We start from the raw sequence: 26715 nt of genomic DNA on the forward strand, positions 1-26715 counted from the left end.
TCGTACAACCCACTGACCATTCGATTCCAGATGTACAGGTGTGTGTGGGGTTAGGTGGTGGGCTGAGTGGAGGGACTGGAGCGTTATTTACCGGCCCTAAATATTGTTGACAAAACTAACCCTAACCCCACCCCCCCAACCCCTCCCACCAGCACCACCATTTTTACGAGGTATCCCGGACGCTCCTGCCATCCCGATTACGTAAGCGCCGCAGAATCGAAGGACTTCCTGCTCCTGTATGTCTCTCCATGATCAGCCACCGTAGCAGCTATTCGTGCATCCGGCTCACAAAACAAACAAACAAAACAAAATAAAAAGCCACGGACATCCAGGACACGGGCGACAACAAGCGGTGGGTGGGGTGGGGGTGGGGAGGATATCTGGCTCAAATCTCTCTCTCTCCACCTTTCCCCCTCTCCCCCCGGTCGCCCAGAGATGCCAACCCCAATAAAAGTGTAAAAAAAATATATAAAAATAAAAGAAAAATTAAAAAAAAAAGAGAGAGAGAAGACGGTTTAGACGCTAAAGATTGTGGTTGTAGACACTGTAGTTGTTATTTTGCACTGAGAGACGGAAGGGTTGGAGTGGGGGGGGGGATATGGTCTGAACCCCCCCGAAGGGAGAGGCCTTTTCCAAGCTGTGGTTTCCAAGCTCAAGTCATTTCCAAGCTGTGGTTTTAGAAAAGGGTGGGGGGGGCATACATCCCCCACCCCTTCCTGTCTGGATCAGCATTACAAAACCAAGGCACGAACAGACAACGATTCATTCCGGCACTTTACAGTAATGTGAAGAGGCCGTTGTCAGCGGTCAAACACTTGTGAGATAGTGGAATTTAGATGTAATGGGGAAATTCCGTCTTCATTGATTTCTCAGCCGAATATTGGTCTTCCGACTGTATCACATGACCTCTGACCATATCTCCTGCGCCACCAGTGTGTTTTTTCTTCAGTAATTCTTTTGAGGATATCAAGATGTTCCAGTCCTCGACACAACGCTTTGTTTTTCTTTCTTGTTTGCCCATTTATAGACGATATAGAAGACGTTTCACTTGGCAGAGTTAAAACAAAAACCAAAACACAACGTGGACAAACTGATTTTCTTCTTACTTTTCGAGCACTTCCCAATACTTCATTTTCACCGATTAGATTTAACACGTTATTTGACCAATTCAGTTCTTTTATTTTTTATCGTTTTTAGGTTATTTTACAAACTTGACACAATCTATCAGCGTATGCAGGGTATTGCTGAAAGAACAAACAAACATCTTATTTAGGACTGGTATTTGTCCAGTTGAAAGCATTGACTGCCTCACATACTTTTTTTCTTTGGAGAAAATCAACTTTTCGTTACCCAGACTGATTCAGACGGGAAGGCCAACACAATTTCCTCCCTGTGTGTCCAGTGCCAAGATGGCAAGGGCTGCATGCTAACTGTGTTAGCTCAATGCAAGGATGCGGAGTGAAGCAGCCGGCCTAGCTCCTGTCAACACATCTGCTGGTATCCCAAAAGAGAGTCTTGTGGCAATGTAAAACAGAAACATCAGGAAAAAAATGCGATATCAGTCATTTGAAATGCAGCTTTGAGTGAGTTGGGGGTTGCCGGGGACGAACCGCAATGCCTCGTGCCAGAACATTAGATAACAACAAAACTCAGCTGACTGGCAGAACTGGCAACCCTACAGCACCAACATGTGGAGATTGGAAATTGACCACTTAATCAGTGTTTTTTTTATTATTATGTTGGTCCCTTGAATCTAAATGATTCTCTGTGCTGGGGATGGGGGCAACACCACTCTCGCACAGGTTACATTCACTTTTAACTATCAAATGTACTGTACATAGTACTACTGCTTAACTATTATGTTTCTACATGTTATGACAAAGTAATTCTTGTGGAAATGTTGCTTTTTAAGCATCGTTTTATTTTTTATTTTGTATACGTGAATCAGCATTACCTGAGCCAAAAGCTGAAGTTTTCTGTCATTACAGGAGGTTTGGGGTTTGTCTGTTTGTTTGTTTTTTTGGTTTTTTTTTGGGGGGGGGGGGTAAATCTGCCATCGGCCCAGTGGAACGCACTTTGGGGAGGCTGTCACAACAGACGGATGGACGGGGTTCTACAAAACGTTTTTTTCACTGTACACTCTTTTTCAACTCTCTGCTCAGTTGTGTGTCCAGTCGAAAACTTGTATGTCATTGGTGCCATTCTTGTGCATTGTCACTTAAATTATAGGGATGATCTTCAAACATGGGTCATTGTCACAGAGATTCAATGTATGTGTGTGTGTTGGAAAATATAATAAATAACAAAAAAACAACAACATCGCAATTATCACTGCTTGACAGTCTAAAATTCCCATATGAAATGTAGAAAGCCCCAATCTATGCGAAGTCGGGAGATTGATAGTGTAAACATAGTATTCCCCCACTTTGATATTTGATGTTATAACTATACTATATTACAGCTTCTTATAATGTGATGGGAACATTTGATGTTCAGAAGTTAGTGTGGTCCTTGGTAAAGTTATTGTGATATACAGATATTCAACCCGTAACCAACAAGCAAGAGCAGCTGCACAGCTTCCCCAGGATGAGTCGTCCGATGGCATTAGGGACTGTCTACAAATTACACATAGCGATTTTAGAAGTGTAATAACCGACTACAATACCTTTCAAGCAACAACCAAATGTTATGTTTGGGTTCCAATTACACAAATGTAAGTTTTACCAACAAGTACTAATACTTTCATTGACAAAATAAAATTATCATTCTTTGTATTTTTCAATAGCTTTTTGTCACATGACTCAACCTACTGTAGTTATTTTTGCTTTTAGCAACACATCTGTTGATCACAGATGTTGCAAAAACCTTTCATTTTTCAAACTAAATTTCCATGATTTAATTTTATTTTAATATTCAAAATTCAATTCAAGGGGTGACTGGTTAGCTGCACAAATGCCCTTAGTTATATTATAAGTAATATTGGTGTTTGGCGAGATCTGCCATTTTGTGGGCACCATAACAAAGATATTATGGTAAACAATGCAATTTGGCGTAGTCAAAGATCATACACTTGATTTGAGTTTTTTTGTTTTGTTTATTGCAGAATCAGCAGATTTTTGTGAAAAAAGGCACCATGAACACTACACATACAATTGCAGGATGCAACACCAATAACCTCCACGTAAATTATTTTCAACTGACAACCAACAACCATTGACTTGTGGGAGGGGGGGGACAGTCAATCATCTGCAGGTAACAAGTCAAAGTCATGTACTCTAGACCGCTGTTAAGCTTAAACTAAGTCACATACAGTGTTCAGTCTAGAGCATTTTGCACAAATACTTTCGCGTTTGTGGTGACATTACACCTTCCTTTACACAATAGAGTTTATCTGTAGTAAAAAGAAAAGATCTGTACAATGATAGGACACATTCAGTAAAGATAATATGGTCATTAAGGTTTTGTTTTGTGTGTTTTTTTACATTCAGGCAGTACACATACTTGACTTATTTATTTGTAACATTAGTAGTAGTAACAAGTAACACTCTGGTTGTCTAGTAGGTGCTCTTGTGCAGCAGAATAAGTCAGTCAACAAAATTTGCCTCATCTGTACTTGAACTTCCTTCCTCTGAAATGGCATGATCCCTGTTAATCCCTAACAGCTATTGGCCATAAGATTTTTCGGGAGAGAGGACATTCACAGGTTAAAAAAAAAAAAAAAGTTAAATAAATAAAGTATAATCAGGGAATAGATGATTGGATTTGTGTTATGACACTCCAATACCAATTGGTGGTGTGGATTAAGCCTTGGGTACAGTAAATGACCATGAACTTGCTTTGTCGCTGAACCTTTCCCTGAATTCCTGGAAGCAGGCTACGACACTGATCGTATCTCCCTAAATACAACTTTGTGTACTCAAAAATTTGTCATTTACACAGTAGATACACTTATTTTTGAATTGTGCAAAAATGCCAATCTAATAATTTCACCCTAGTGTGGAGCGAGAAAAGACATTTACAGTACAGTCCCTAGAGGACATTTCTAGGGTTGCTAAATCTGCTAAAAAAAATCATCTTAACTTACATAAATAGTAGCTTGTTCATTAAATAGAAGGTACTCTTAAGTTATAGTGTGAGGTATAATCAATACTTTTGCAACTATTGTTATTTGATTACATTTTTCTAACGTCTCTAGTCACTGTTCGCGCCATAATTCTCTGGGGTGGGCGAACATAAAACATGGCGGTCAACATACAAATACACTACAGTATTCGGCAATTAATCTGGAAATGTATACAAATATATTCAGCAGACCATTATTAGCTGTGGTTTTGTTCGATCCTTTTTTTGGTTAAGTTCTCTTAGTAGCTATTGCGATACAAACTCAACCCCGCCCCCCGCTTCTACTACCTGGCAGCCCTTTGGGTTTGCTCCGGAGGTCTCCATGGGATTTCCCGGTGGAGGCGTGTGTGTTGAGGGTAGGGTTCTCTTTTCAAACGAAAAGTGCGCAATGCCCACGGAATGATAAATAAATAAAGAGCCTCAGTGGGCATTGCCTTCGTCGAACGATTCCACCCCGGAGTCGCACGTGCTAGTGGCCAGTTTTTCCTGCCGCCTCCTCATGATCTCCAGGAGCTCAGAGCCCGAGCTCCTCTGCAGAGGCAGACAGAGATGGAAGGAAAAGAGTGAGATAAAATAAAAAATGAAGTGAGCAAAGAGAGGAGATGGCAAGAGGGAAGGGTAGCAGGGAGGGAGGGAGGGATTGAGGTTAGTTGGCAAGGAAACTGCGATTGTGGAAGCGCAGTGGAGATGGTGGAGGACCGTTTCATCAGTTAACAACTCAACATGCAATAAGAAAACCCTCCAGTCATTCAGGAATTAAAGCCAAGCCAGCAAAAAATAAATAATAATAATGAATATAGCTGCAAGCAGCAATACACAAGGTCGGGTTTATTTGTGTTAGGTATGTATTCGATTTTTCCTAGTTTCCATATAACACACCACCATTTTGTATCAACAGAAACAACAAATTTGTGATTTTCCACTATTCCACAATTATAAAATTCCTGACTATTTCACTAAATTATCATCGAACAATTAATTTGTTATGAATAGTGCGTGATACCATTTTTTTAATGTTTATGTTATTGTTTTTATTAATGAAAAACTGACATCAAATGGTCTGTGGATCAAGATAAATAGAATGTGAATTCGGGGCGGTCCCAACATGCCCTCATCCAAGTTTGATCCAGATTGGACCATTATTGTGTAATAAATTAGTAAAAAAAATTCCAAACACACACGCAATTGACTGCTCACACAGGTCACATGATAGCATTGCAGTCTAGTGATTGGTCAACAACTGGGTCCTTACCAAGATGGCGGCAGGCGCAGATAGGAATGGTGTCAGACTTTCATGGATGTCATGGATTTGAGGACCCCACAGACAATCTCAATTGTCACCTCAACGAGATGGCGCCACCATGCACAATGTGTAAATCTTTGCTCGCATGCGTGAGTTGACGGAGGACACAGACCATGTTATAGCACTGCAGTCTACCAGGCCGTTAATAGTGAACTTCTGCTCTCATAAAATGTAACAGAGGAGATAGCCAGGACACCAGGCCCTCCGTCAATCGTTGTTGGCTCTGGAAGGTGGCGTTGACGACTTCAATCGGCCTGCTCGCCGATTGGACTTTCAGCTAAGTGCAAAATGCACTTGTTTTTTGTCTGATCGTAATTATCCATGTGTGGCAAAGTAAATCATCGGTAAAGGCCATGCAGTGCACAGGGCGCAAGTCATGGATGCGATTGACTTCGGAGAGACGGCGCTTTGACTTATAGAACTTTGGATGATGTCACAAAGCGCCCTGCTCCTCAAATTAATCAAATCGCGTCAAGGTTCTTCTACTTTCGGTAAATTTGCAACAGTTTTTCACTAATTTCTGCTCCAAATGTACATTGATATTGATAAAACTCAAACGGATTACCGCATAAAATCTGTTGTCGATAAAACTAAAAATAAAGTATACTTATACACATATACATAGTAGGCCAATAACATGCACACTGTACTATTACCGAGCGGCTACCTGTGACCAAACCTGTCTTCTGTGACTGTTGGCAATTTGTACACTGCGACTCCCTGCGTTGAAACTCTACCACTACCTACATAGTTTGACATACAGTAAAATCCTTGCCAAGACAACTTCTACGCTACTACAATAACAAATCATGACATTGTTGTTGTGGGGGGGGGGGGGGGGGGTAATGCAGAGCAGGCGTGAAGACCTAGAATGCTGGCAGCCGCAGATGGGTTATTCTTCACCCCTCATTCTTCTACCTGGGTCTAAAATCTAGAGGGCAGGCTGGCGTACAGAGTGGAGTGGACGGAGAACATTTTAAAGCAATATCAGTGTTGAACGTTTGAGTGTATATGTCTTTAGGGATGTTGATATTTGATATGTTACAGGTACTCTATTGCAACTTCTCAAAATTTCAAGGGATCATTTAATGTTCTCACTCAAAGATATTATCGCAAACAATGCAATATTGCCCAGCCCAGTATTGGGTAGTCAAAGATTATACACTGGATGTGTATATGTATCTTACCACGATATGAGTCCATATGCTGCTACTAATTTTAAAGCAACACTATATAACTTCTTTACCTTAAAATTGATGGTACATTGACTTCTAATATGGAGAATGGCAGCTTTTTCATTCCCACCCACCCCCTCGAACAACTGTTCTTGCACTATAACTTCTATGTTCGGTTACGAAACCGTGGGAAAAGTGCGTTACGCTTACGGCACTACGTGACATGCTTGATGTTCAGGCTTGATGTTCATTTTTTTTGGCCTGGTAACATTTATAAAAAAAAGAAAAGATCAATTACAAACTTGCAAGTCAAAATGTCCGGTAATAATGCTCATACAAAACGTAGCTGCTCCACCCTCCTGACGACCGATAAGGTTAAAATTTGTCTGATAAAAGAAATTATTTTCTGATGCCGAACCAAGTTTTACAACAATGGTGTAAAAATGCAATTACACTGAGAAACTGTAGGGGTGTCAAATCCCAAAAGTTAGTGCTGCTTTAAAACAGAAGCACAAAATAGGATTTTATTTTTTCCAGATGAGTCCAGAGTATTATATCAACTAACTACTCCGTGGTTTCATTAATGCTCAACATTTGAGCCTTCTTGTCCTTTCGAACGTGAAATAGGATTCCGACTCCAAGACTGTTTTACGGCAGTAACTCTAAACGGCGCTATTGGTAATAAGAAACTGTCCTATCAGTCTGAATCATGGTATTTCCCAGACTATAAACAAAGCTAGCCGGCTATTTCATGAATGTTGATTAATCACATAAACCTTTGTTGTTGAAGTCGTTGCATATAGACGTATACAGTCAAATCTCTCCAAGACAGCCATATGGCTTCTTTGAGAGGGGCTCGGGGAAGAACAAAGGAGAAGAGTGGGGAGTTTGCAGCACTCAAAGGGATTCAGCCGTTTAGGTGGTAGACATATACAAATTCTACCATACACACTTCTACACAATAAAGATTTTGGTGCCCGCATCCTGTTGGCCAGATTAGGGAACTTTTCATTTTCATTCATTAATTTTTCATTTTTTTCTTATGTTCCGGTTAAGCTGGCCAGCAGAGGGAGCCCTGAACAACCAATTGTGCACACGATACCTTCAATGAATGTGGCAAGAGAATCGGAAGATCGAGGAAGGGTCAGAAGAAAACCTGTAGGTGGGAGATAGACACCACAGACCAGACCTTGCCAGAGTTGGAGAGGAAGTCCGTGTTTAACAATGCAGCAGTAGACCAGAAGTAAATATGTTTATTCACCGGGACCGGTTTTGAAACAAAACCTGGAAGTCATCTAGAGAATTCATATTTGTTACTTGAGCACTATAGGTAGTAATCATAGGTGAACCAAAGTCCCCGAAGAATCACATCTCGTAAGATATGGAAGAAATAGAACACAATACAATGTCGGCACACAGAAAGACCCAAAGACTAGGAAGGCCCTCCGCTGCCCACCTCAATTGCGGCCTTCTGAACAGTGACCTGGCTGTAGACGCGGGCACCATCGTCCGGACACACGGTCCTCAGCTCCTCCTTGTTGAGCGAGAAGAGCTGGGCGCCAGTTAGGACACCTAGGCTGGTGATGGTGCTGAGGGTGAGAAGAAGCAGGCAGGAACATGGTCAGGAGTGTTGAGGCACTGGATATGAATATGAAAGAAAAAAAAAAATACAATAATATGTACCGTGGAGCAGAAGTATTTCGGGACGTCAAAGGAAGAATAAGTGCGCCTGCCTGTAATGATTATATGCCTAAATAAACCTTTCTGTTCATTCTGCTTATCTTATCAAAATACTTACATAATATTATATAATAACACAATTTTATTTTTAGCTATATATGAGTGACTTCAACAAAGTCACTTAAACTTGTTTGCTACGATTTATCTTTCACTGTTGAGAATGAAGGGTAAAGCATTGCATTGCTAACGACAACACTTGCCGTGTCAGGCATTTGACAAAAGAGACTTTGAAAGGAGGAAGGGAAAAAACCAAAAAAAAAGCCCCAGACAGCAGCCAGAACCTACACTGGGCTGAAGCCTTTGACTTCTAACCAGGCTTTGACATCGTCTGCGGTGGAGTCATAGGTGATGTTGACAATGGGAAGGCTGCTGTTTCGCGAGGGGACTGGGAACTTCTTCTGGCCGCTGCGGCCAAGCGTCAGCCTGGTCATCAGCTCGTCCTGGACCTCTTCCATGTTGGATTTCCTGCCTGTGGGGCCATTTACAATTTAAATTATTTTTCATTATTTTTTATAAATACCCAAAAGCGTTTTTAGATATTACAGAACCAGAATTTCCTGGATGCACAAGCAACCCGATTATTAAAACTATTCCTAAAATGCCATTTCTTTTTGGCCTGGCTCAGAATAAGGCTCAGAATAATAGAACACTCTAGAACCATGACTGACTACAACAAAATTTTACATGACTTGGCAAATCAATCAAATTAAATGGAAGAGAAGAAAATAAACCAAACTAGACTCGTCAAGACTACTACTATACTCCTTTTCTTTCACACGGACTCACGATTGACTGGTGCCGGTCGCTGGCTCCCATGCTCCCTTGTGACGACACTGCCGTTGTCGCTGGAGTTGGCGCTGTTCTGGCGGCTTACTCCGGCCGCCAGCTTGGGGGGCTCCGCTGCTGGAAGGGGCAGGGGAGGAGTCGGGAGCTGGGGAGGAGGGGGCGCGGGGGGCATTGGCATCGCCGCTGGGTTGCTGGGGACAGGGTCTGACTTGGTGGCGGTCTGCTTCTGCGAGGAGAGAGGGGGACGTTAGGACAGCGGCTTCGGGAAGTGAGAGAGAGAGAGAGAGAGACAAATTATGCCTTAAAAAAAACAAAACACAAACACACACACCGTATGTATATGTATGTGACAATCTCTTGAACTTGAACACACACATGCACGCACACCACCACATTGAAACCACCACTAATATTGTGTAGGTCGCCCTTGTACTACCAAAACAGTTCTGACCTGTCGAGGCATGGACTCCACAAGACCTCTGAATACGTCCTGTGGTATCTGGCACCAAGACAGGCCACCGTGGGTCAAGCTTTTTGTCCCAGCACATCCCACAGATGCTCAATTGGATCGGACCCTAACCCCAGTAATCCACATGATGTAAAAGAAAACGTGATTCATCAGCCTAGGCAACCTTCTTCCATTACTCCATGGTCCAGTTCTGATGCTCACGTGCTCATTATAGGTGGTGAACAGGGGTCAGCATGGGCACTCTGTCCTGTTTGCAGCCCCATACACAGCAAGCTGCGATGCACTGTGTGTTCTGACACCTTTCTATCAAAGCAGCATTAACTTTTACAGCAATTTGTGATCCAGTAGCTCTTCTCTTGGATCGGACCAAACAGACAGGCCTTCACTCTCCACGCGCATCAATGAGCCCACGACCCTGTTGCTGATTCACCGGTTGTCCTTCCTGGGACCACTTTTGGAAGGTACTAACTAATGCATACTGGGAGCACCCTACAAGACCTGCCGTTTAGGAGATGCTGTGACCCAGTCGTCTAGCCATCACAATAAATTTTAGCCCCTCGCCAAAGTCGCTCAGATCCTTACACTTGCCCGTTTTTCCTACTTCCAACACATCAACTTCTAGAACTGAACACACACACACACGCACACGTGCGCTTGTTTACCTCGTTCAGCTCGCCCAGTAATTGCTTTCAGGGTTTAAGAAAAAAAACAAAAAACAGTAAAATCAAAAATAGAAAAATCAAAAAACATGACATTGATCGAAGCGTTAAATGTCACATATTATACTCCCTTTCAATACATTTATATAGGTCTCTGTGGTCCCCAAAACATGTCTTTGAAGTTTCTCTTAAAATACAACTCTATGCATTCTATCCATTCTAGCATGCCTCTATACGCCTCTGTTTCAGTCCTTTTCTTGACGGGCTGTTTCTGTGTCTGTAGCTAGTCTGAGCTGCTGCTCCCCATGCTCCACTCTGGAACTGGTTACAGACATTCAACTAACAAATACAGTAAGTGTTATTTTTAATCCTGCAGCAACTAATTACATCTAATATATTACCTCAGCTATTAACAATAGCTGGTGCTAAACGGAAAAATAAACACCACAGTTACTTTTTAAAAACTTACATTTCACTAATTTGCAGTTTTGTCACTGACAGTTGGTATTTATTCCTCTTTCAGTTTTGTGGCCATGTTTAGCTTTTAGCTTTGACAGAAACGGGGCCGGCGCGTGCGAGAAAGAAATGCCACACATTTGCAAAGGTAGTTCTCAAGCCATAAGTGGAAATACTCAGATGGGGGCGGTATTATTTCCTGACCTAGGCAGCCCACAATAAAACTGACTGGCTTGTCTTATTTCACGGTCTGTGTTAGTAGAACCATCAGAGACCCAAATTTACTGTATGTGCACAAGCACTGAAAAAGTTAGTTTTTCATAATTGGTGACCTTTAACAATTCATTCACAGCACTGCAAACTCACTTCAGGTAAATCACCAGCGGGTTTCCTTGTTTTTGGTTCTCAACAGCAAGCCACTAAGATTTATGTTTCTACACCGTTTTTACATCAAAATTAGCTGGTATACCCAGGTTTTTTTTAAATGCGGGTTTACCCTGCTGAAAATAGACGATTGACGGCTTTGACATTGGCAGGAGAAATGCCATTCTTAATTTTTTTTTCTTTCTGGTGTGTCACGTTCAATGTCACAAACAGGCCCGAAAAGTGGTGCGACATGGTTCCAGTGTGATTGGGAGGGGGAAAAAAAAAAAAAAACAGTAGAGGAGACAGCAACTTAAAAAAAACAATGCCAAAACTTGGAGGAAAAAAAACATGAAACCACAGTTCCACAGCACAGCAAACAGGGGACGGCCAAGTGCTAAACTAAACGAAACTAAAGAAAATCCAGGGAAAGCAGAAATCTAGCTAGAAGTCACATTTACACATAACCACATCCCTACCTTGAACAACTCAAACTCCTTCTTTGGCATCATAAGCTTTCATGTCAAAAAGTAAATGGAGATAAAAGGATATGATAACTGTTAAAACAAAACAAAGAAAGAAAAAAAAAAAAAGTATCACAGACAGAACATTGTACTGGGCGTGGTGTTCGTTACTGCAGCTAAATTATTCCATCAGTTATTCACATGGTAGTTGTCTCATACCGAGGCTAATTACATCGTATGGGAGCTACCATGGCTAACTATATACAGTATACAAATGTATCTGATTAGGATATACCCCTTGAAATGGATCATCTACTAAAGTTACTGAATATGTTTACCAACTAGAGATGCCACAATTGCAATTTTCTTGGCCGATTCTGATTTCAGATTATTTTTAAGTTTGACCTGCTGATTCAGATTTCTGATCTGCTGTACGTCAATGACAAATACTTTCCGTGATCTGATCACGCTCACGTGATAGGACAGCTGCACATACAGACTACCACTGCAATTTTCCATTACCACAATAATGAGATTGCTGATTTTGACACTATATATTATTGTTCATCATTAACTATGGGACAATAATAGAACATGAAACTGTCACTGAGTTCCAATAAAATAGAATATGGGACTGTTACCAAGTTCCAGTATAATTCAACCTGTAAAACACACACACACACACACACACACACACACACACACACACACACACACACACACACACACACACACACACACACACACACACACACACACACACACACACACACACACAGTGTTATTGTGTAGTTTCAGCTGGCATTTTGTACCTGCGTATTTTGACCCTGAAAAGCGTGGTTGGTACACAAAATGCATGCAGGTTGGCAGGTCTGCACATAGTATTACGTGCCCGCATAGCCAGTAATATCAAGGTATCACAGTTATTTCTTTGTACACTCCATTTACGTTACTTTCCCGATCCGTGCTTCTTGATGTCCTGCTTTTTAAAAATCAGTCCCATTTGAATTTGTAGCTAACTCGTTTGCCGTTGTGTTAAACACAGTGTTGGATGTTTACACTTAATCTGACACACGACAACAACAACAAACTGGAAGTTCATTTATTTCTTTGGAGAGTCTGATTCCGGCTCTGATTCCAGCTCTCCGACCAGTCTGTACTGGCGCTGCGTGCGTGTTCTCAGTGTCAAGCATCTCATCGCGCATCACCCTTTATATACTATTTACACTATATACATCTCATCACCGTTCTCGTTCTCAGTCTCGTTCCCGCAGTCTGTTAGTATTCACTACACTAGCGTTCACAATCACCACGCCCCCTTACCGTGATATAACACGGGTCCTCACTTATAGACCAATTCGCCTAACGATCTGGTCCTAGGAACAGAACTCGTTCGTTAAGTGAAGAGTACCTGTATACGATTTATATATGTATATTGAATTTTTTTTCAGCTCTACACTATATAAAGAGTGTTTTTTGCACCCTTTCATTCAGTGAAAATGGCAAAGGCAAGCTTTGGAAAAACAGAAAAAAAGACAGTTCCAAGAAGAGATACAGTAAATGTGCCAGGTCCGACAGCAATGTTGGCTTGATGCAAAACTTACAGTAGACACAAGTCATCTGACGGCCACCACGGGGCAGGATCCGACTGTCGGATGCTTTTTCGGATTCAGTGTAAAGCCCACTTTCGCCACCTTCTTATTGGCATAAAGTGCTCTTGGATTTTGTGATGATGCCTGCCTATAAATTAAAGTTATTATTTTCACTATTATTACGAGGCTGGCCCCACCTGTATGGTATGGCTGTAGATGGGCTCGCCTCTACCAGTTACGTCCACCTCTTTGGTTATCTCCAGGATGTTGTTTGGCACGTAGCCTGACACCCCACAGACATTGCGGACCTTCCACCACTGCTTGCTGTTGTCCAGAACCTGTGTGTGAGAGAGAGAGAGAGAGAGAGAGAGAGAGAGAGAGAGAGAGAGAGAGAGAGAGAGAGAGAGAGAGAGAGAGAGAGAGAGAGAGAGAGAGAGAGAGAGAGAGAGAGAGAGAGAGAGAGAGAGAGAGAGAGAGAGAGAGAGAGAGAGAGAGAGAGAGAGAGATGACCCTTTCCCCTGATTTTGGTGGTAATTTCTGTATGTTCTTAAAAACTGGCCGTATTTAACAGATCAAAATTCTAGTCATTTTTGTTCTGCAATGGTGGGTCACCATTCAAGTAATCTTACGCGAAATCCACAGTAAAGCGAACCTTTGTGGTCGTATATGCATTTTTTTTTTTTTTTTTTACATTCGTTTTCACAGTCCCATTTGGTAATGGGAAAACACAAGGTTGAATTCTGGTAAATTCTACATACCTCAGAGAATCAGCGAGAGTACAAAGAAGCAAAAGAAACCCCCCCAAAAAACAGTCATTAGAATGTTATGATGTGATAAATTGATTAAACAAATACCTCAACGACCTCATATTTGAGTACGGAGATCTCTGTGTTATTCCTTGCAACAAAGTCATACTTGGATTTGGCAAAGGTTTTTGGCTGGCCTCTGCTGTGGATGTAAAAAAGTTTTAATTAAAATGTGATGAGTTAAAAAAATACATAAAAGATAATACATATAAAAGTTACCAATATTGATTTTAAGTCAGATTTTCACAATTCTACACACCAAATCGTCAAAATGAAATTCAAAAATTCCCCTCTAAATTCGAAAATTCTATCTGCCACCCAATCAATTCCATGGAGAAGTGTCCCAACTTTAGTATATGGCTCTGGAAAGAGAAAACGCATGGAAGTAAAGTCAAACAGAGAGGACAAAAAATAATAGTAAAAGATTATGGATTAATTAATTGCGAGAAAAAAAAAAAAGAGTAAGAGACAGTATTGTTTAGAATAAGACAATAGCACACAGAATGGCAACCGTAAAACACGCTAGAAAAGTGTCTTGAAAAATGATGGGTCTAAAAAAAAAAAGGTTCGAAAAGAGAAACATTGATCATTCCCAGACAGATTTCAGAAACAGTAAGGCTGGGGCCAGTTCTCCAGGGCAACGAGGTGGTTTTCCCGGACTGGGTGTTACCGGTCCATGTGGCGGCTAACAGCCTGTTTGAAGGCGGCCAACGCCATGTTCGGGTCCAGGAGGGGTGTTCGCTGGTACACCAAGTTGCTGAGAGCATACCCGTCTGATGAGGTGTAGTTCGGCACCAGGGATGGCTGAAAGAGAAACACAAAATAATGATAATTATAATAATGATAATAACAACAACAGCAACAACACAGGTACTCCTCACTTAACGGTCGAGTTCCGTTCCTAGGATCAGGTCGTTCAGCGAATTGGTCGATAAGCGAGGACCGGTGTTATTTCACAGTAAGGCGTGGCGATTGCCAACGCTAGTGTAGTGAATACTGACAGACTGCGGGAACGAGACTGAGAACAGTGATGCACGATGAGTTGCTTGATGCTGAGAAGCCCCACATGCAGAACACAATACAGACTGGTCAGAGAGCTGGTCCTAAGTCTGAACGGTGGTTAATCAGGTATGTCGTTAAGTGAGGAGTACATGTCATTTTGAAAGACCAAAGATCAAAGAGATTAAAGATAAAAAAAGAAATAAAAACATATACAAAACAACTCCACACAAGGTAAATGGCACATAGGTTCTATTTTGCATGGGCACCAACTCAGAGATGAAATATTGGTACATAAAAGTAGCATTAAAAAGTGGAAAAAAATACAAACAAAAGAACTTGGATATAAAGTCAGTAAAAACCATCCCTGCCAGTCGAGTAAACTCTTTAATGTAGTGTACAGACTTTTAAACTAGCATCAGAACAGCTACTGAGGCTCATGGGTAATGGAGTATATTAGTCCAAGAAATAGCCTCGCAGAAATTCTAAACAGAGTCAGATTGTCCTATAATAGAGGTTGATAATTCAGGAGAGATTCTCGGGATTCTGCGTTGCTTAATTTTGAAGTAGTTGTTAAAATTAAAAATGTATTGTTTAAAAAAATAAACATTTCAACTCTTCAGAAATATTGCCTTAATGAATAGCACCACTCTATATATTTCCGCGTATATATTCATTCACATTTAATAGGAGGCTGTGATGAAGGTCCTGGAAACGTACAGAGGGATTTGATTTATCATGGCCCACGTCAGAGAGTCACCAAATCCAAACCCTATTTGGACCCCCTACTAAATATAGCAAGCCTATATAAAAAAATATATATATATATAAAAGGCCTAAACAGCAGCGCCATCTCAAGGCTGAACACAGCATAGTGCAGAAGTATTAGATTCGCTGGCCAGGACGTCACTTGGCACTAATATGAGTTGACAAAAGACACCAGAAATGGTTCTATCCCTACAATTTGATACAATGGTTTGGTTACTCTTCAAAAAAATTACATAAACAAATAAAAACTCTTTCTCCCTTCCTCACCTCCTGGTCCAGTCTATGTGCCACCTCCTCTTGTCTCTGGAACTCTGTGTTGGCCAGCGTCTCGGTCAGCTGGGTCAATCCCTGTTCCCGAGACGGGCCGGCAGGAGGCAATGCCGGGGGCTCCCAGCTATCCCGGAAGCACAGCACGCAGGGAGGAAAGTAGTGGTCCTGGGGCCACTCCAGTCTGGAGAAACATTTACCATGGATCGAGAGAGAGAGAGAGAGACATCGACAATGGACGCAATGCTAGAATATCACAATGTTGTATCCGATAACTGACTGTCCGCGGCTACCGTCATCAAACGCTCAACCATACCTGCATTTGGTCCAGCCGTCTCCCAGTGCCACCCATAGTTGCCTCTCCTCCGCGGTGCCGGCCGAGTGGAGGAAATCAATGGCCTCCTTAGTGAGCAGTGGCACCACCACGCTCCGGGCCAGCTCCACACCGCCAGACATCTGGATCACCTGATCACCAGGAGGGAGAAAGTAGGTGAAACAGTAGGATATAATACATGAATCGGCTTTGTAGAGCACAAAAGCATTTATACAATATATGATACAAGGTGAAAAACTGTTACCATTGTTTGTTTGGAAATGGTCTATTAGTATGACGTTAACAGGCATGCTGGGTGGTCTAAGACGGAGTTTCTCAAACTTTCTCAGATTTCTGGATCTTGCAAAAATCACAAGGGAAACCTCATCATTAAGAGTGTGCTCCCGTCACCAGCAGTTGTTTGATTTGAGACGATCAGAAACACTTGTGATCAGTTCCAGACCAGGTGTTGGTTCCTATAGGGTGTGCTAGAATCCCAAGATGAGTGAGTCCTTGCTAAATCCTATTCTTTTCTTCACTACTAGGATGGGAGAAAAAAAAAAGAAGCCTTTAAATCTGTGATGGGGTTACGAGGCCTTGGACAATTTGAGCGATATGTTTCCACAATTGTTTCCAAATTTAGTCAAATATTGGTTCAAATATAAATTGTGCCCAAAAAAATTGCTCCTGCTTATGGATAGAAAAAAAGGCCAAAATTCACGGGTAAACAACAAAATAAACAAATAAATCAACAACTAAACGAACAAACAAATGTATTAAGAAATAAGCGGGCAACGAATGACTGTTTTGGATCGTGACCCACCATTCTCAGCGGTGTGAAGAGGAAGTGCACCAGATCCACGGAGCTCGGGTTCTGAATGTGGGCCTTTAACTTCGCCTGCAGATCAGAAGAAGACCGGAGACAATAAGTTTGTGAATTCATGTAGAAAATACAGACAACTCAAAATAAGCGCTTTTTCACCAGTGTATAGACTGGAGATTAAAAGGAAGCTATTTACCAGCAGAATGAAGCCATGCTTGAATTTTTGGAGACAGTCGACAAACTCCTCCTCGCTTGGAGGTTTGGATCGTAGCGTTAGTACTCCCTCTGGTGGTAGAAAAAACAAACAAGCAAGCAAAGAGAACTGTCACTCTTACCTAGTTGCCTGACAGAATCAGCAATATTTTGCAGAAGAAAAGTTAATATTTTTATAGATTTATTATAAATATTGAAAGACGCATATAGAATAAGGTTTATCTATCAATCATCATTAATAATTCACGGGTCAACGAAAATATTATGAAGAAGATTAAATAATTGTATTTTTTAATTACTTAATTCATTACTTATTATTAATTCTCCAGATACACAAGATGACACTTCTGAGGATGTAAGCAGAAGTCTCGCCCTCTCCGTACGTGAGCATGCATGCGTGTGTGTGTGTGTGTGTGTGTGTGTGTGTGTGTGTGTGTGTGTGTGTGTGTGTGTGTGTGTGTGTGTGTGTGTGTGTGTGTGTGTGAGAGAGAGAGAGAGAGACATTTAACCAATAACCCACTTGGAGGAAATTTATCTTCCAAAGGCTAGGCTACCCCATCCTTCCTGAAATCTGTTGGACTGAATGTTAAAATTACTTTCATATACGTATAAGTTCACATGACCTAGATAAATAAGCAATTATTTTGTTTCTCAATTATTTCCCTCACTCTGGAACAAGATGATCTTTATTTCAATGCCTACACCCAGGAGAGTTGTTCTGATCAGTTTGACAGGAAATAAAGGAATTTATTTTCACAAGTCAATGTATTGTTCAGTCGTCCAGTAGTGGCCCTTGTGGTCTACCAGGTCAATTGCTATTTACCAGTTTATCAATAGGTTCTTGCTTTTTCCAAATACACCAAATTGTTTATTTTGACAGACAAAACATTTTTCCCCAATGTCTATGATTTGATGTTTTAATCCTTAATATAATTGATGCAACTGTGCTTTATTCTTATTGACTCTTTATGTCCTTTACATTCATGTTGAGAGAAGCAGAGAGGACTTTGAAATTGAAGCATAAAAAGCACAAACTGATGTATAAAGGACCCCCTGACCCCCCCTTGATTTGTGTCCCCCGGGCATGAAGCCGCTGGCCAGGGATCCCTTATTTTTTTAGTAGTTCAGCCCTCACCAGGCCGGAACAAAGTAACATCTGCAGTCACTATTTAACCAAGGGCCGACCACCATGGACCCCTCGTATTGCTGCCTGCAGCTATATTTATTATCATTTATTATTATTATTATTAATAATAATAATATCTTGTTAATATCAATATTATCCATTATCTTTATTTTTATTAAGATCTAGAAGATATAAAATCATAATGCCTCTAATTCTAATGAAGTCATACAACATCTTCAACTAAAAGACAAGATAATCTATACTGTGGCTTGCAGGTCATTATATCATTTTTAGACCGCATAGGGGAGGAAATGCTACTGCAGTCTCAACTTTCCTCCTCTTTGCAGCTCAAAATGTCAGAAATGGATACCCACCTCCCGGACTCCTCTTGCCCTTTTTCGATTTTTTCCGCTTCGAGAGCTCATTAAACGCCTCCGCCGCTTTCTGAAGTTTGGTAACAAAGAACTCGATGTCGTCCAGGATGTGGTTGAGAATTTGCTGCGAAGCAATCAAACAAAGAAATATAATCTTTTTTCAAAAATGACAATAATAATAACAATAAATGTAGCTGCAGGCAGCAAAACACTGTCTAGTTTAGTTATGTTAGGTACGTAATACAGGTTTCAGAGGTTATATAATGCAAGGTTCCCGGATCTGCGCTCTGTGACAGGGGCAGGAACGTTTGGAGCGGACCGAAGGACCCTCTCCGACCATGTCAGACCAGGAGTCACTGAAAATCGAGGATTCTTCTTTAATCGCTCTCTTTTTGGGGGATGGGGGCTGGGCAGGGTTTAAGTTGGGAGGAGGGCGAGCTGAAGTTCAAATTGGCATTTGAGGAATACCCGCCGTGTAAGCTCCGGGGGGCCTCATCCCTGCTGCGCACTGCTGGACGGAGAGTCCCGCGGCCGGGGTGAGAGCAGAGGAAGCGCCAGTGCTCCAGCTGTACAATTGATTGGCTGTTCGTGTCACATGGCTGTTTCTCAGCTCTGTACGACTGGCTGTTCGTGTCACACGTTTTGTAAAAAGCAGCATGTGTTACAGTTTTTCAAGTTTCCTTTAAACAGCACTGGCTCAAGTTGTCTGTCTTGATGTCTCACTCGCAAGTGGCTGGAAGGGAATGACTTCTGAGAGATGATAACTTCAGCCTGAAAATAATGAAATGATGACAGTCTTTCAAAAATTTCTCCAAATGTAGATAGATATTGCTCAAACTTGAACGACAAGACGTCTGAATCGCCCCGTCCACCTCAACAATGTCTGTGTGTACTGCCATTGTTGTGTTTCAGATACTTTTAGCCCGGAAAACGCTAAGGAATAACCGGCTAGACCCCTTATAATATAATGGAAGATATGAAAACATTGTCATTTTTCACAAAATTGATAATGTTGACAAAATTGACAAAATCCCGTGTGCTTCAGATAGATTGGGTTCTGCGGTATGAAGAGAAGAGGAAGCATCAGTCAAATAAGTTACGTAGCTTCTGTTTTGTCGTGTACCAAAATACAGAGGGGATTCCATTAAGGTAAGGCAGACTATTCATATCGCCTTCTGGTCAGCTCTGACTTTCATAACGACATTTCCGTGTGTGTTGATTAACTCTGGTTTACCCAGTTATTTTTTTTAAATGATTAAACTAAAGAAAACAATACAGAATGCAAAATGCACAAGGCCTAGAGATGTCACTAGTTTCTTTTGTAAAATAGGTTGGCTATTTCTCAAACAAAGCCGCAATTAAAATGTTAGATCCCATCAGAGTTTTGTGTTGGGGTGACATGCTCCCCTTGCCCCCCTGTCAATCAACCAAGACACTCATTAGAAGAAGGAAACGTACATATTGAGATCCTAAAGAAAAATGTAGTTGATTAGTGCTGCTTAGAGCACTAGTTAATTGAAGCACAAAATGGTCAATAAAACCCCCTAAAAAAATTAAATGACCATTGCATACCACGTATACAGTAGACTTACAATACTGTTAGTTTCCCGTTTTTTTGTTTTGTTTTTTTTTTAATCACACACACACACACACACACACACACACACACACACACACACACACACACACACACACACACACACACACACACACACACACACACACACACACACACACACACACACACACACACACGTTTTATTTAACAAAATTGTATCTACTTTTTTTTTTTTACTTAAAGCACCCACCTTTTGTAGATTTAACAGCCTAACACACTCGTGGCATTCATTCTACAATGGAAATAAAATATTGTTGGGAAAAATCTTCCTAACACTATTGCAGAAGTTCTCACAAATGTGTTGCACTTGAAGGTTGCTTTGCTTTCACCCTTCTGTCCAACTCACCCCAAACCAGCTTGATGAGGTCTAAGTCTGGAGACTGTGCTGGCTATTCAGTGATTTGAAGCCTAGCGTCTTATTTCTTTTCTTCTAAGGTAGTGGGGCCATGGCCTGAAGGTATGTTTTGGGTCATTATCTTGCTAAAGGATGAACCCCTGAACATCTATGCGTAGACCAGAGGGTATTGCATGGCGCTACAAAATGCTGTGGTAGCCCTTGTGGTTCAGGCTTCCAGTCACTCTATGCAAGTTGCCAACTCTAGATCCAGCAAAAGAGCTCCAGACCACGCAGATCACGCTTCCTCCTCCAGGTCTGACAGTTGCTGTAACACACTGAGGAACCACCTTTCGCCTCTTTTTCTTATTTTGGCATCTTAGCAATGGCTTTCTTACTTCCACTTGACCTGTCAAATCTGTGGCTCCAAGTCTTCTCTTTACAGTTGAAACCAAGACTTACTTACTTCGACCAGTGTTAAGCTGTGGTTTAAGCTGTCCTGTCAGCTGCCTATCCATAAGCTGTTGACTCTCATAAACTTATCTTCTGATTCTGTTGTGGCTTTGTGTCTGCCAGATATTTTGCTGTCAGAGTTTCCTCCAGTTTGCAAGTGCCTTTTTATGGTGTAAGAAACTGTTCACTGACACCTTGGCTTTCTTTGCAATTTCTCTAAAGACACTTTTAAGGGTTATAATGGTCTGTCTTTCTTTGTTAATTGCCGTTTTATCGCCATTATGATAGCAATATACTACTTCCTGCAGTGATAGCACAGTCTGTTCCAACACTGTTATAAAAACAGTGTTGGAACCCTCTGTCTGTATAAAACAGACAGAGGGTTTGTAAGTAATCGACCAAAGGTTGGAACACCTGTAGGAATTGTTTGCATCAACTTTCAAGGCTTAATTTACTTCCATTCCTGCTGAACAGCTGTAGGTTGTTAACACATTGCTTGTTCCCCGAAAAGAGCCTATTTTTGTTAGAACTCTAAAATGTACATACTTTTTCAGTTCTTGGTAACCTAAACTTTTTTTTACCTTCATACCATTTCAGGATATTCACAGGACCTCAACTGCTAAAATTTAGATAAAAACTGAAAAATTGGGGGTTGGACTGCATTTAAGCAGTTGTGCTATAGATAGTTTAGTTATAAATTATGAGAACTAAAATTTAAATACAGCCTGGATTGAAAAATGGCAAACCAATTTTATACGCTACAATTCCTCACTAAAAATAAAAACAACGAACAAACAAAAACATGGTCCTCTGCTATAAACAAAAACAAAACTAAATTGTTAAAGTTCCACAAGTCGAAAGACTCATTCATGAATAAAACTTACCACATCTCGGTCGACCCGGACAGCCATCATGTCTGCCGAGCCGTCCTCCTCTTCAGAGGATTTTCTCCATGTCTCCTCTGCTAGTGCCGAGCAAAAGAACAATCTAAATAATTATGCATAAACAGCAATGCATGATCCTGTGTTTATTAATATAGTAATAATAATAATAATAAATATAGCTGGAGGCAGCAATATGCAGGATACAGGGTAGTCAGCCCTTCGTTAAAGTTCTATGGACGAGCCTGCGTTGACTCTCTGTTCCGCTGTGTTTTGTGACCGCAGAAGTTCATTTATTCCGGCCTGGTTACAGTGTAATTCGATGATCTGGTGGTGTTTGCGGCTGTGGGTGGGTTTCCTACGCTGCAACTAACGGCAGGTATCATAATGAAGTACGGATGCACGATTATGGCTAAAATGATAATCGCGATTATTTTAGTCAATATTGTGATCACGATTATTTACTGTATCACATTTATCCATTTTGGAGAACAGAATTTGATTATGGCACTTTGTAAATCTGCAAAAAACTTCCTGTACAATAATAATGTATTTTATAAACCTATAAATAAATAAACCAAAACTAAAAACACAAAAAGAAGGAAAATATTTCAAAACACATACACAACAAATACATGTTCCTTGAATTATGTAATTGCTAATTGTTATTGTTACCAGAAATTGTAATTCAGGAAGTTTGTATACATTGATATCTCTGGAATGTCCATGAATTCTGACAGTGATGTTATTGGGGTTTGTTTTGGAGAACTTACTCTGGCAAGTGCCAGTTGTCCTCAGAAACGTATATATTTATGATGTTTAATACACTGCACTTGGTAATACTTTAACTGTTTGTTACTTTAACCACTGTTTGTTAATTAACTGTTTGTTAATTAACCATTATGTTTTTCAAACATAATGGTTAATTAGTGATTAAATAATACCTGCCACTTTGTATGCTTAAGAGTTTGTATCTTACATTTCCTTTAGTTAAAGTACAATCACGACTATATCTTCAGGATGCACAGATTATTTACTTTGCCACACATGGATAATTGCGATCAGACGAAGAACAAGGTACACTCAGGTGAAAATCCATTACGTGAGCAGGCCGATTGGCGCCAACAACAATCCCAGAGAGCCTGGCGTCCTGGCTATCTTCTCGTTATATTTTATGAGTGCAGAAGTTCACTTGAAATAGCCTGGTAGACTGCAGTGCTATAACATGATCTCTGTTCATCAACCTGCGCATGCGTGCAAGGATTTATACGTCTGTGCATGGTGGCGCCATCTTGGTGAGGTAGTGATTGTTGATCACTACTCCATCCACAATACTGAACTGATCTGGATGAAACTTGAATGTTGGAGCTGCCCCAAATACACGTTATTCAGACTGTCTGTGGGTTCGTCGGATCCTTGACATCCATGAAAGTCACATATGCACGTGCCGCCATCTTGATGTGGACCTAGTGGTTGGCGAGACTGGAGTCCAATGCTATGATTTGACATTGTGATTAGCGCATGCGTAAGCGTGTGTGTTTATATAATGATACAAAATAAATTTTTTATTCAATTATTCCACAATAATGGACCGATCTGGATCAAACTTGGACGACGACGTGTTGGGACTGCCCTGAATACCCATTTTATTAATCTTGTCCATGAGCGTGGTGGATCCATGAGATCCACAGACCATAGACAATAGTTTTTCAGTAACAAAAGCAATAGGGCTCTTACCCCTTTGGGGCTGGACCCCTAATAATAATAATAAATATAAATATAGTATCTAACATGACTAAATAAATTTAGTCATGTTAGATACCTTTTACAGGTTTCCGAGGTTCCCGAATTTGCGCTCTGTGATTATATGTGGGGATGTTTGGAGCGGACCGAAGTAGTGACCTTGTCAGACTGTCACTGAAAATCGAGGATTCTTTCTTTAATTGCTCTCCTTTTGTGGAGATGGGGGGCCACACTGAGCTTGGGTTGGGAGGAGGGAAAGTTAGAGTTTAAATTGGTGTTTGAGGAAGACCCGCCGTGTCAACTCCGGGAGGGCCTTGTCCCCACTGCGCGCTGCTGGCCGGAGAGGGCCGCAGCCGGGGAGGAAGCACCGGCGCTCCTGTTGTGCGATTGGCTGTTCGTGTCACATGGTTGTTTCCCTGCTCTGTCTGGCAAGCCTGGCATATTGTTACAATGTTCTTCCACTCGTTGCATGTGACTGTCTCTTATTTCAAATAAGAGTAACAGTGCTACTGTAGTAACCAAGATGGTATGAAATAACTACGTGGGGGCACGACAGGATCAAGGCCTTATTATGATGTTGGTTCCCATCATTTATAACTGTTCATAGCACAACCTAAATGAAGTTTTACTATTGAGAAACTACTCACTGTGCTTAAATGCAACCCAATGGGCCCTAGTTTAAGCTATAAAAAATGTTAAACCTCAAAAAATAGTCAGACCAGTGTATCTCTGAATGTTACAAAGGTGATGAATGATGGGACCCAACATTTGAAATATGCCTGAGATAAAAATAAAGAAATAAATTAAAATTGCCAACCTTCCAGTTAAATAGTTAAATGTACTTGACTGAACAAGCAATGATGTCAAAACAGGAAGTAATTAAGTAAAAATGATGGGTCACTCACGGTCCTGCTGCTCAGTGGTCCAAGCCGACCAGGCGGCCACTCGACTCTTCACGTCCACCTGGTGGGAGCTGGCAGGGGCCTCGGGAGCAGGGGCGGCGGGAGGCGGGGGGATGATCCCATCACTCTTCAGAATCATTCTAGACACAAAAAAATCTATCAATCTATCTAAGATGTTTTCATCCTAAAAACAAGTTGTATCTTTAAGCCATTTGCCCTGTTACCCGACAGACACATTAGCTTGACACTTTTTTTTTTTTCCCTTTTTCTAAATTTGCTAATTTGCTTTGATTTACCTATTTATTTTCTAGTGTGGCTTAATGTCATCAGATTCGCCGTGTCAGTTCCCCATCCCTAATGCCTAATCTGAACTTTTGATTAAAAAAAAAAAAAGAAAGAAAGGAAAATAACTAACTTGAGGGCCTCTGGTCTCTTTTTCACCTTGCCTCCTTTGGCGTCCAGCAGGGCACTTTCAATGTCATCATGGATCAAGTTTGCCTAAAGGAAAAGCAACAAGAAGAAATATTAAATCAAAGAATGTTTACTGTCCTCGGAGAGCAAGAGAGACTCAAGCTGGCTTTACATGAAATCCAACAAACAATAGGAAAAAACCCAAAGTGTATTTGCTCTTGTGGCTAGTTAGATTCCACACGCGAAACGCTATGACATGCATAATTTCCGCGTCTGATGGAGACTTCAGGCACCGTTTAAATTGTGAAAGGTTTCTGTCCAACACAGTACAACCAGAGATAGGCAGGTCCCAATGGGACATGTATATCAAATAGTGATGTTAATGTTGGATGTCACCCTTTTCAATATCAATAAATCTCTTTTTATATAGTTAATTGCGTGTATTTAAAAAATAATTGGAAACACTATACAGTATATAGGAAGTTTGAAACTCTAATGGCAGAAGCCGAAAGAAAAAGAAGAAGATTCATGAAAAATGGAAAATGTCCAGTTCAGCTGACTATTTTGTGATGTCGAAACCTAGACACTGTTCATCCGGCAGCCGCTAGGAGGATCGGACTGGATTCACTGGTTTTTGGATTCAGTATGAAAACAGCTTTAAACCCTGTATACAATTCTTCCTTCAAATGTTGCACATCAAAAATATAAGCACAGTATAGTGGTACCTTGACTTAAAACAGTCGTATGTCGAAGCAATTTTTCCCATATACACCACGCTCATTTTTTTCTATGATTTCCTTCTTAGTTTCAATGGGAATCATTGCCTTTTTCTTTTTCCCCCATCATTCATCTTAGGACTCATCATGAAGGGTGAAATACATATGGAATATGTACTGTAAACATGCTGTAAACACATTTTTCCAAGAATCCGTCTCTCTGTTTTCAACTGGCCACCAGGGGTTGTGGCCTAGTTGGTCCATGCAGATGCAAGCAAGGGTCCATCCAGTCACCTTGATATCATCACACTGGAAGAGGTGGAGGTCGGGCTTGCCCTGGCCTGACTCCTTGCACACCAGGGCAAGGATGGAGTTGAAGCTGCAGGCGTTAATTATAGCCTGGCAATGCTGGATGGTCCCGATGGGGAAATTCTCCAGCTCGTTCTGGGGGAAAAAACAACAAGCCAAGGCATGTCGAAAAAAGGACGTTAGAACCAGTAATTTCAAGAATAGAACTTCCAAGTCTTTGCCACTTTCCAATAGACCTCACAAGTTGACGTGAAATGTGCTCGCCCAAATATGAACAAAGAATTCTCGACAGGGAATACAATGTTTTGACATAGTCTACCCATGTTGGACTGTTTAATTGCACTTTGGCACATCCATTGGTGTAGTAAATGTAAAATTAATTACGAGAAAATATTTCATTATGAGACCATGCTGAGAAATGCTATTTTACATTGCAAATATAGAATACAGTATTTGAATTATAATTGTTATTATTATTTGTGTATGATGCACATTGGTGTTTACATTTCATTACATTGGTGCAGATTGTA

At 41.0% G+C, this 26715-nt stretch overlaps 1 protein-coding gene across 1 annotated transcript in view; it reads right to left on the bottom strand.

Annotated features, from left to right (window-relative positions):
- Window positions 1-3081: 3081 nt before the first annotated feature.
- eps8a (EGFR pathway substrate 8a, signaling adaptor) overlaps window positions 3082-26715 on the bottom strand; it is a 55396-nt gene continuing 31762 nt past the window's right edge. Inside the window, exons 6-21 of the mRNA XM_080022171.1 lie at window positions 26171-26320; window positions 25165-25247; window positions 24753-24889; window positions 22108-22187; window positions 18819-18942; window positions 17302-17390; window positions 17106-17180; window positions 16286-16434; window positions 15970-16153; window positions 14705-14739; window positions 13984-14077; window positions 13327-13467; window positions 9127-9352; window positions 8626-8809; window positions 8057-8189; window positions 3082-4653 (exon numbers count right to left, since the gene is read on the bottom strand). Of these exons, the coding sequence (XP_079878297.1) occupies window positions 4543-4653; window positions 8057-8189; window positions 8626-8809; window positions 9127-9352; window positions 13327-13467; window positions 13984-14077; window positions 14705-14739; window positions 15970-16153; window positions 16286-16434; window positions 17106-17180; window positions 17302-17390; window positions 18819-18942; window positions 22108-22187; window positions 24753-24889; window positions 25165-25247; window positions 26171-26320 (1995 nt within the window). The 3' untranslated portion in view covers window positions 3082-4542. The remainder of the gene's footprint in view (window positions 4654-8056; window positions 8190-8625; window positions 8810-9126; window positions 9353-13326; window positions 13468-13983; window positions 14078-14704; window positions 14740-15969; window positions 16154-16285; window positions 16435-17105; window positions 17181-17301; window positions 17391-18818; window positions 18943-22107; window positions 22188-24752; window positions 24890-25164; window positions 25248-26170; window positions 26321-26715) is intronic.

Source organism: Zeus faber (assembly GCF_960531495.2).
Source record: "Zeus faber genome assembly, chromosome: 21".
NCBI classification, from domain to species: domain Eukaryota; kingdom Metazoa; phylum Chordata; class Actinopteri; order Zeiformes; family Zeidae; genus Zeus; species Zeus faber.